The sequence below is a fragment of the Topomyia yanbarensis genome, chromosome 1 (assembly GCF_030247195.1).
Source record: "Topomyia yanbarensis strain Yona2022 chromosome 1, ASM3024719v1, whole genome shotgun sequence".
Classification (NCBI taxonomy): Eukaryota; Metazoa; Arthropoda; class Insecta; order Diptera; family Culicidae; genus Topomyia; species Topomyia yanbarensis.
This window is the reverse complement of record NC_080670.1, coordinates 14211341-14223417: the sequence shown is the minus strand read 5'-3', so window position 1 is coordinate 14223417 and position 12077 is coordinate 14211341. Positions and strand designations below refer to the sequence as shown.

Here is a 12077-nt window from a genome sequence, read left to right as displayed (position 1 = left end):
ATCCCATTCCCACAATTTTTCAAAAGTCCTCATGATGTTTAAAACAACAGGTTATCAATGTATTGATTTGATCATTATTATTGTAATATTGAAGCCAGTCAGCATCAGTGAATTATTCTCATCAATCCAACTATTTTTTTGGGTGGGTGGCAAGCGGTGGGGTTGAATCCTGAAGCCTTTTCTTGGCTACGCCGTTGCTTGGAGTTATTTATATAACTTTTCATTTTCAAAGATATGTTTCAGATCGATCCGATGTTTGTAACTTAGAAACTTTGCAGTCATCAGGTTCGCGCAAATGAAAATTCTTGCATCGATAAGTGATCAAGTTCCATGTAGACAACTTGGAATTGTTCGGCGGTTATTTCTAGCGATTGTAGATAGAAAAAAGAAATACGAAATTCGTTTTATCGAAATAATATTTGGCTAATTTAAATGCTTTACTACTATACTGAACAATAAATAAGCGACAAAGGGTAATCCACAAACAACAAGCTATAACTTTTGAAATATTCAAAATAAATATTTGCTGTCTTCAGTAAAGTTATTCGCAAAAGTAACAGTTACAAATTTGCTGAAGACATCATTTCAATATAATCACTTCCAAGAAAATTTATGAAAATATCTCACTCGTAGGTGGATTAATCAGCAAAAAAAAATAATATCAAAAGAAAGGCCATATTACATCCATCAAATTCTCCGAAGATACTATTGACCTAAAATTAGCCGTTTTGGTGTTAAACATAGATTGCCTGTTTTGGTCTTATTTGTGGCTATGGGAAATGATAAAAATCTTTCGTGCATATTTATTGATAAATATCTCTTTTGATAATAGCTCGATTTCAACAATCTGTAGCTCGTTCGAAAGGTATTTGTTTAGGCTGTCCAAAGATATATAAATTGTTTAGCTATGTCTTCGGTTTCGGCAGATAATTTGAAAAAAAAATGAAAAACACCATTTTTATACTTTCAAACATTCATATCTTGGAAACTAAACATCAGAATCTAAAACAAATTATAACCGTTCTGTCTGGCTGATAGGCCTTTCATTTAAAAATGGTTTGGAAAAGATCGGTTCAGCCATTGCTGAGAAGCACTAATGAAAGTTTGTCCGATACATACACACACAGACACACACACACAGACATTGTCCCAAATCGTCGAGCTGAGTCGATTGGTATATAAGACTCGGCCCTCCGGGCCTTGGATAAAATCTTGAAAGTTTGAGCGAATGCTATACATTTCTTTTATAAGAAATGTAAAAACATTTTGCAACCAATCAATAATTCATTAGTTTCCACCGAGAAAAAAGTTTCTCTCACAACTCTCTGTTTCACTTGTTTTGACAGCAGATTCCCCACTCATCGCAATCGGAAGTATTTTTCTCAGAATTTCGGCGCAAATGTAACAACCGATTCGAAAACCGATTCATTCAGAATGGGTTGTTTCAGCCGGTTGGAATTCCATCATAAATCACCCCACATTCCGAATCTCATTCCGGATATAATTTACTGGAATAAGATTATTTTATGGTGCGGACATCTATGTGTCGCCATAAACAAGCTCTATACATCTGTATTTCCGCAAGATGTTCAAAATATGGAAAAGTACACCCTATCATAAAAGGTAAGCAGAAACGACATAAACTACTCAATTGGCGCGCACAAAGTCTGACGGACACTCACTGATATACTATTTGTCAAATTAAATACCTAAAATACTAACGGCTCGCTCAAGCTACTACGCATAGCCGTGCCAGATTAACCAATTAAAAATAGAAAGATGCGTGGGTAACCGCAATGAAGTTGGATTTACTTGGGATTTCAATTGAAAAAGAATCTCAACTTATAACGCCGTTAAGGTTCAACTAAAAAAGGCTTCAAATAGCAGCCATCTTCGAAAACGAAAAAAATCAGTTTTGTGCGCTGCCCTTTACACAATTTTCATGAAAAATTGTCAATGTAGTCGGGTCATTGGTAGAGAGCTACTGATTTTCATGAGGATTTTACTAACGGTGTGGGAAAAAAATCCGCTTTTTTGTTTTCAAAGATGACCGCTTTTTGAGGCTTTCTCAATTGAACCTTAATTGCCTATGAGCTATTTTTTATTCAATCAACGATGCCTGTAGTTATGATCAAAATTCTCACCTTTCCAATCTAGAAAATAATCAGAGAGGATAATGTCATCAAGATAGCATTAAAACCCGTTTTAGCTCGTAGTGTGAACATAGTATAATACTCATCGCGTGAATAATAATGCGTATTTTGGCAACACATTCAAGAGCTCTCTAAAAGTGTTAAAAGTCTACGCTGTAAAAAAATAATATAAAAGATTGGTGAAACCTATACTGTTGAGGATTTGCCAAAATTTGATTTCCTAGAAATCAAATTTTTATTTATATCATAATGATACATTATTATTAGTACGTTTATTTAGAGCATTTGAAGAAAAATTGGATTTACGTTAGTTCGCCAAATGTCATAAAAATAAACAAAACATACGACAGCAGCGTTCATACTCGTCTGGATGTTAAATTTCGTTGGTAGATTTTAAGGTTTTAACCGAACAAAAGCTTTTCAAATCACCACATTTTTCAGTACCTATTATTATCGGCCTGTCCTATGATCAACTGGTGTATTGAAAACGAGTTTGAGAAATTCAATATTTTTAATTGCTTTTATAAAAAAATGTGCGCTGATGGGGTAAAACCGACACCCTGTGGTTAGGGTAAAACCGACACGCTGTTAAGATGGTTGTGTATACTTGCGATTCATTTCAAAATACTGGGGATCTTTGTGACACTTCAATTAGCCTATTAGAACACTATAGTATTAGCAGGAATACACAGAAATACTTTTATTGTGTTTATTTCTTGTAAGTCTCTTTAAAAATCAAAAATTGGAATTTTTGCTTATTTGGTTCTATCGAAGCTTTTGCTATTTCTTCAAAAAGCTCATCAAACCGAATTTCTAGTGTTCTCTTGGTTTGTCATAGACAAACTTTATCACAATGAGAAAATGATCTTATGTATACCCCAATAGATCGTTGATGATCAGAGTCCGAAAAATCAAATCTGAAAAAGATAGTTTTACTAAGAAGTGTGTGTGTGTCACTTATAAGTGAATGAATCCAATTAGCAGAACGTAGAACGCTTGCAAAACTTCTCTTACGAAATAAAATGACACTGGAGGTTGCAATGATGAGCGCAAGGATTATTTGGAAATACTCATATCAATAAATAATCCGATAGCATAAAATACTCTTATTTATAGTACTACGCTTTTGAACTTTCTTCCCCTCACTACATGATGAAGCAATAAAAAGCACATATTTGCATCATACATACTCACACTTTATTAATCGCGCATATATCTCATTTTTAATAAAGATAAAGATTTTTATAAAGTGTAGAGAAAATAAATTAAAGGGGGTGTCGATCTTACCCCTATGGGGTGTCGGTTTTACCCGCAGTGCCTACAAAAAGTCACTTTGTTTTCCAAGTTTTACAACCAATGATTTTTAATGAAATTAATTTTTTGAAGCGCTGAAAAAATTAAGTCTTGTTAAGAATTTTCTGAAGAAGAATTCTGCATAAAAACTATAATTTTATTGGTTTTGTGGCAACTTAGAAAAATTGTTAAGCTTAAGGTGTCGGTTTTAACCATAATTCCCCTACATCGTTCTTTTCGTCAGTAGATTACCAGCTTAGTTCGGTATGCGGTTACCATGTGGCTCTGGTTTACATGGGCGATAATGAATTTTGAGCAATTTCGATCAAGTAATTCTGACTACTTAGAAAGTTCGTTCCTTCAGATAAATTTAAAATAGACAAATGACATGATTAATTTCATTCGAAACTCTGTCACCATGCGGCGCTAGCGTTCATGTGAAATAATGAACTTTTGAGCTTCTTATATCTAATGTTTCGAAAATCACTCCTACCAAGCGTAAATGTATGTAAATAATCTCGAGCAGCAGGTAATGATGGTCAATACGGTATGTCCAGCTCAATCATTCTACCTAACTACCATCGACATTCTTTAGAATGCAAATTATATCAGATCCCTCCCATTACATTTCCAAGTTATTCACGTGATATTAATTAAATGTACTAATGATTCCGGGATTTTCAGGTTTCAATACTGATGCAGTTTTGAGGAAATTAAATATAAATACTCAGAAAACAAGCCTTTATGAATTCAGAATCAGCCTTCGCAATCAACATCAGAAAGCAAAATGATATCAGATCTCGCCACTACATTTCCAAGTTATTCCCATTCACGTGATATTAATTAAATGTACTAATGATTCCGGGATTTTCAGGTTTCGTTCACTTCATTGTCTGGAAAATAAATCATTTACGTTTGATATATCTAAAAAAACACAAGCAAAGCGTTGTAGCAGCGTTAGTTTTAATAGCATTAATTGTCATAAATAATTTTACATGCACAATACACACATTTTTTTCTATTTTATTTAGCTAAAGATACGGGTTCCACTAAATAATTATAGTTCTGAGATACAGTATTGGTAATTGTTCCAAATCGCGGCTTTCCCGAAAAGAGGGTTAATTTCTTTTGGAAATGGTTCTAAATGGTCTATTTTATAACAAGCAATGAAAAAAATTCAGAGGGAAAGCTTTAAAATAGTTTAAACTGGAAAAATAAGTTGTTGCCACTTACTTTACTAACAATCGCATTGTTCATGAGAAAATGACGTTAAGGGTGAAGGTAGTGTGATTCGGCTTTGCCGCATAGTTGAGTTCAAGGATTCGAAGCGGCGCAAAGCCGCTGAGAAACAGACGGACGAGGTGGTTTTGATCTTGCTATTGAAGGGTGCAATCAAACCTGTAATCCACTCGTTTGCCCGGTATACTCAAACATAGGGGGTATCCCTAGTTTAAGTCCGACTGAGCGGCAGCGAAGTCGGACAGCACTTGAATGAAGCGATGTGGCCACATTCGGCGCTGACAACATTTTATTTTTGTAAATAAATACTATCCTATTGTTACTAAATAAAACATTGTTAATGCCTAATGTGGCTACACCACATCGCATTTTGCCATGCTTAAACTAGGGATAGCCCCTATGTTTGAGTATACCGGGCAAACGAGTGGATTACAGGTTTGATTGCACCCTTCGATAGCAAGATCAAAACCACAGTGGAGAAAAATTTGTTTACAGCCACATTTTCGCGTTAAGGGCGCAAAACCTATAACTACATTAGTTATGGAATTTGCGTTTCGTCTTTGTGTCATCAGAATCTGACACTAACTTAGTGACAGGACTAACCTAGCGCTGGATTGACGCTAGCTCCGAAAGTGGGAAAATATTGGTGTCTCTGAGCAAATCTGTTCATAAATTAATGAACAAAAAATTACGATTTCATGAACTGAGCGATTTACGAAAATCGTGACCAAGTTCCTGAAATTATGGACAATAATCTTCGTATTCACAAAACTTTTTGTGTTTTACAACTAGTTCTCGCAAAAATGTACATGGCGTTACATTGCAATTTTTGGTTGGATTACTGCCCAGGCATGTTTAGTTGTTGTTATAAATCTTGTTCACACTTTGGGGTTTGCAGTATATCAACTAAAACGACGGTCATAATTTCAGGAGCATAGTCGTGATTAGTCGTTACTGTGATATTTTATTCATGAGTTTAATATCGGATTTTACTGGCAGAGTAGCACGCTTTATGTTCATGATTTCAGGGTTTTTATAACAATATTCATAATTTATATTCACGTTTTCGTGATATTTTATTCGCGAGTTTGGTGTTCTTTTTCTGTCAGAGTAATGTGACTTATGTTCATGATTTCAGGATCTCAATCACGATTTCTGTAACTTCTATTCACGTAACTGTGATATTTTAGTCACACGTAGTGATTTGTGTTCATGATTACAGAATCATAGTCACGGATTTTGATATAGTAGTTACGAGTAGTGTAATTTATGTTCATGATTTCAGGACCTTAGTCACGTTTTTTCGTAATTTATATGCACGTTATCATGATATTTTATTCTTGAGCTCACGTTCGAATTTGACACGTGCAGTAATGTGACTACTGTGTATGTTTAATCACTGTCGGATTTTTTACTCGGAGTATCGTGACACTATGATTTGGTTCATGAAACCGTAAATGGGTCGCGGTATCATGTTTTATGAACTACATCACGAATCAGATTCGTGGCTCTATAATATATATTTGATACTCAGCGCAGTTTTCGTTTTTTGTCCAGACATCACATTGAACCTTATCGAATGATTAATGAAGTTCGAGGTCCTAATAGTTCCTAATACATAAATATAAGACATTGCACGACAAAGCCCATTTTTTGTGAAATGGTTCACGTTAAAATTTAAAGACCATATACAGAGATGTATGAAATAGAAAATGATTACGGATGTCTTCTAAATATCACAAGCACTCAAGATAGATCGTGAATCATGTACTACGAATCACGAACCAGTTCACAAATCCATGAATAAAATTTCAGGATGTTGTGAACTATTTCACGAGTACGAATGGTCAATCGTGAAAATTATACTCGGAATCATGAACTAATTCACGAACACATGAACGATATTTTTTGATTTTGTGAACTAGTTCACGGCCACACATGGTCAGATGTTACTATTATATTAGGAATCACGAATCAGTTCACGTTTCTATGAATAAGATTTGGGGCCGTTCATATACCACGTGGACAGAAATACTTTTGGTTTTGATCCCCTCTTCCCTCTCCGTAGACAAGCGTGGACAATCTCTGTATCCCTAGCCCCTACCCACGATGTCCACGTGGATTTTTCTCATTTTTACCGGTAATTTCATATCAGAGTTTTTCAAAGTCTAGAAAGTATGGATTTTTCCTAAATATGTTAGACTACATTAATTCTGAGCGTTATCCTAAAAACAAATATTTCGTTTAAACTTTATTCACGGAATTGTAGTTCCTTTTAACAAAATCAGATTTAAATATGTTTTTGAAATTTTTTGTCCAAAAGACACATTTTTGCATTCATCATAATAACACTAAATGGAAGCAACATTAAATTCTTGGATTGAATCGTGTAACAAGTTATCAAACAAAATTACATTGTAACAAATGGGAGCTAACAAAATTACAGAAGATACGATCGAATGTTTCTGAGAGCAAAATTGTATGATGTCAGTTACAGAACTGCTGATTTTACTGTTTCTTACTATTGGGTAAAATTGAGATGAAAGAAGCAAGCGCTTATGCCAATGAAGGTGAAAATTTGTTCTACATTCTAAAAAAGAACAAAAAATCAAGTCCACGTGGACAATTATCGTGCCCCCAACCCATTCTTCACGAACAAGCGTAAACTTTTTCGTACCCCCTAACCTCCCCTAAACTGTCCACGTGGTATATGGACGACCTCTTTCGTGATTTTGGGAACTATTTCAAGAGCACGAATGGTCAGTCGCTAGGAATCATAAATCAGTTCACGTATACATGAATAATAGTTTTCGATTTTATGAATCATTGCACGAGCTCGAACGGTAAGACGTGACTATTATACTAGGAATCATGAACTAGTTTACGAATATATAAAAATTATTTCACGGTTTTGTGAACTAATTCATGATCATGAATGGTGAGTTTTGATTAATTTGCTAGAAATCTGGAATCTGTTGTCGTATACGTGAATAACATTGTGATTTTGTGAACAATTTCACTGGCACGGATATTGAATCATGACTATTATATTTGGAATCATGAACTAGTTCACGATGATTGAAAGGATTCATGAATAATATTCCGAGTTGCGTGAAATTGTTAACGCGTAAATATGTTTTCCAAAAGCTAAAATCACGATTCTACCTTTGTTTTTATGAACTATGTTCATAAAGTTGTGAACTAGTTCACATACAGAAAATCGATTTAGTAATGATATGACGGAAACCGTAACTGAAGTTCACAAAACAGAAAACAAATATCATCACAAATAAAAGCGTTATTTAGGCGTTACTGACTGAAAATGGAACATAATTATAAAACGCCTGATTTTTGTTCATGATCCTGTTTTCGTAACGTAAAAACGTAATTGTTCCTGAATTCATGGCACTTTATTCACGTTTTTACGAACAATTTTTTTCCGTGAAGTGTGAGTGCGTGTGCGTGATTTCCCATAGAAAAAAAGTTTTGATTAAGCTGATTAAGGGGGCATTAATGAAATCGAAACTTGGTATGGGTTAGCAAGTGGAGAGAAATGTAGGTAAAAACTAATGCTGTCACTAAGTTAGTGTCGGATTATGAAGAGACAAAGTCGATGTGCAAATTTTATTCCACAGTCATAAGTTTTGTGCTCTTCACGCGCAAATATGGTTTTAAACAATTTTCTCCTTAGTGGACAAAAAATAGTTTTTTATCTATTTCTTTCAACTAAGGAGGAATATAGCATGGTGCATTGGCTTCAGCTTAATCAGAATTCCTTTTCTTGCGGAACATCGTATGACTAGAGGTTTGCTCAGAAAGACAAATAGTGTTTTCGGTTTTGTGAGCTAGCGTCAAACCGGTGCTCAATCCTGTTGGATTCTGATGAGAGAAAGTCGAAACGCAAATTCCATGACTAATTTAGTTATTAATTTAGTTATAGGTTGGTGTGGTTTAGTAGACGTTTAGTAGACCAAGGCGACATTTACTTGTTTGATTTATATCATTTGAAATCAATTTCAATAACTTATAACCTTAACAAGTATGATACGATTTCAAATGTTGAGGCCCCTTAGCTGAAAATTACTCTGAGGTTACCAATGGTCTTAGGACGGACCATTCTACTTCTTTAACGGTTCAAATTCAAATTTGAACGAGCCTATCTTAACACAAATTTAAATAATTGCTTGTAATCCTGTATAATCCATATAATAGACTTTTTTACCGTACATGCATAACTATCACTTATCTACGTTTAATCCAGGGCACAGAAAGATCCAGATAATCTCGATTCTTCACATATCTGTCACATACCTATAGCGTTATGTGTAATACTTTCCAATCAGATGATTTCATTGATCTGCTTGCTCATCACTACTCCGCTCCATATAAGCCCCAAGTATCCACTACAGATATAACACATAGCAGTAAGCACCGTCATTTTCAGTTCATTTTCACATTTTTTTCCAGTGCTGATATTTCGTTTATGATCTCACATCTTCTCTCGTTCAAGTGGAAATCCTTTCAAATCCAAACACTTATTGCGGCTTTCGCTTTGCTTTCCATCAGTAGTTTTCCACTTGAGCTACAGCGGTGAGTCGATATTTTCTTTTTCTCTTTCAGATATCACAGATCTACTTGACACACAACAACTGAATCAATTTAATCTGTTTCTCGTTTGTTAGTTTTATATCACAACACAGATGGCACTGAATCTTTTTTTTTTTGGTTCGGATATTGTACCGTAATAAGCATGCATATGTAGTCGTGATACTAATTATCACTTGTTAATATTCATAATCCTTAACTTCTTTGGCTGAAACATGTTCAATGTCATACGCACTCGCATCCTCCGGACCAGTCACATCCACATGCAACCAAGTGTCCAACCAAGTCTATCTGTTTCAGTTTTTCCCTCATGAGTGTGTTTGGATGTGCGTGCGTGCGTGCGTGAAAAAGTGTACATATTGCAAATCTTGCTTCCCTATGATACCGTTCCATCATTAGCTGAGTTCCTCCACACACCGAACCAGCTGCGAGTTTTTGCGAGTAGAGTGAAAGAGCGAAAGAGTGATGAACTCGTTACTCTCCTGACCATACTACTGGCAGTGTGCAGCTTGTCACTGCGAGGAGTGTGTATAGTAATTTGTATACTGAATCTCTTGCTTCTTTGCTGCTCTATGCAGGGTCGTTGTTGGAGATAACAAGAATTTGGGAGTATAGATCAATATTATTTTTCCTTTCCTCGGCCTCAAGATTGGCAAGAGTGGCAAGGCAATCAACCAGCTAGCCAACTAGCCAGCCTGAGCGCGAGAGGACAGAGAATGAGTTTAAAAAAAATGGTCAATCATAGCAATTGAAACGATCTGGAAGCGAACCCGCAGATAAAGATTCAAATATTCCTGGAAAATGTCACATAGACTTTTCTCTGGCAGCATCCAATGGGAAAGTTGCAAATCATAATGCCCACCTTCGCAGATGTATCCTTGTCCGATTAGTCCCCACAGCAGATCCGAGCAGTGGTGGCAATAGGTTGGCTTGTGAAATGTCTTTCTTCCAAACGAATGCTCACCACCCGCCATTTTGTTATGCGATGCAATGTGATGCTGATGATGTTGTGGTGCTCTGCCTCCACGGATCCGCCGGTGCTGGTCGAGACTCACGCTACTCCGGCCAAGTGCGGATGACTCGTGATGGCTTCATCATCCATGGTATCACTTGCCTGCATTTGAGGTTTCTCGTGACGCGTAACTTTTAATCCGCCATCCTTGGGAAAATTGTATTAGCCTTACTGCTGATCCCGTATCGCGACTGGGTCGCTTCACCACACTCTAGCAATGCCAAAGTCTCTCTATCCCTCAGATTTTCTTTCTCTCTTAATGTGTCTCTTACTTTTTGCCTTCACCTTTTTCCCAAAAAAAAAGATCCCGTTTTCTAATCTTCCCCACGAATTTCCCGTCCGAATCGCGACAGCCCGACGTTTTACTCGATTTGCACAATGGGTGAAACTTAAAGCACAGTTAAATTAGAAATAATATATTAAAACGTTCTTTAAAAACTACTCTTTTAGCACGTCCGTTGTGTGTAGGAAAGATCCTCGCACAACACACCTTTTCACGGGTGTTCTACTTCTTCTTTATCAAAGTTACACATTGGAAAAAAGTGTACTATCGTTTTTCCTCGCAGACACTCACTCTCCCGAAGTCTCACCCACACTTTATCAGCCGTTTCCCACATGCATACAGAACAGCTCTCATCATGACATCCACCAGTGAACCACTCATTTTCCTCTCGCTTACACACGGTATCTATCGCAAGTGGCACACAAAACTCACACCCCAAATCAACTAACCAACTTCAATAGCAGAGTAGCAGCAAAAGTACTGTGAAACTCCACCAGAAACAACAGCAACAGCAACAACTTTTTTCCAACTTTTCACCCAAAATGAATTTCAGTTCTACAATCGTCACATCACTCGGCACCTGCTCCTGCACCGCCGTGCAGCTGCAGCTAAAAACTGTCCAAATCCGATACCGATTTATGGCTCCAGAGTTGTTCGATCCGCGAAAATCCCCTTTCAAAATCGAGCCCTTTTTCCTCGGCCAACCTTGTATCTCTCTTTCTCTTCGCGAAGCTGTAAGTCCCCAACCGAGAAATTAGTTGGATTCTGCAGTCTGATCGGAGGCTGTTGCTGTACTCGGATATCCTATGGCGGATTGTCACCATTTATTCTTTCACACTACCTCCCAAAACGGTGACGGTAGCGACGGTCGGTGGTGGTGGTGACAATGGTGACGAACGCGACGGACGCCGATCAACGGCGACGAACCAGCGCAAGAGAACGATGAAAACTGCCGATGGCAGGCACACAGACAGTCGTCCACAGCACGACGGCTTCGTCGAGGTTTATCCCACCTTCGAGCGGTGGTAACTCAGTTAGCAACACTTTTCATAGATATGTGGTAAAAACAGAGAGCGACATCGACGCGAGAGAGAAAGAGAAGAAGAGTGAGAGTAGCCTGATGGCGCGCATGGTCTCTCATTTTCCTTCTGCCAGATAAGCGACTGTCACTTGCGACGGATCACTCCCGGTGGGGGAGATTGGTAGCTTATGCTATTTGGTGAACGAGGGAAAGTGATTTTCTTCCGGTGCGCCGCCAGTTACCAATTCGGGTAGGCCGGAAGGTGAAAAGTGATGTAGCAGTTTCGTTTGAATTGACAGGTAAATATTTGGAATAATTTTAGGGTCAATAATATGTTTTAATTATAATTCGTCGCTGTTGTGCTATCTTATGACGAGCACCATTTAGCACATTTCGAGAAAAACGATTTTTAAAGTTTGAGATTGAATATCTTGAAACTTATAAATGGTATAAACAATTCAAAGAAGACAA

The 12077-nt window shown here is 37.0% G+C and overlaps 1 protein-coding gene across 3 annotated transcripts in view; it reads right to left on the bottom strand.

The window, feature by feature from the left end:
• LOC131676939 (diacylglycerol kinase theta) overlaps positions 1 to 10980 on the bottom strand; it is a 54126-nt gene extending 43146 nt beyond the window's left edge. The window contains exon 1 of one of the 3 annotated variants that reach the window (XM_058956370.1): positions 10153 to 10980. In XM_058956370.1, coding sequence (XP_058812353.1) covers positions 10153 to 10264 — 112 coding nt within the window. In that variant the 5' untranslated portion in view covers positions 10265 to 10980. The remainder of the gene's footprint in view (positions 1 to 10152) is intronic. The other 2 variants (XM_058956372.1, XM_058956371.1) reach the window with 2 other exon arrangements.
• Positions 10981 to 12077: the final 1097 nt, after the last annotated feature.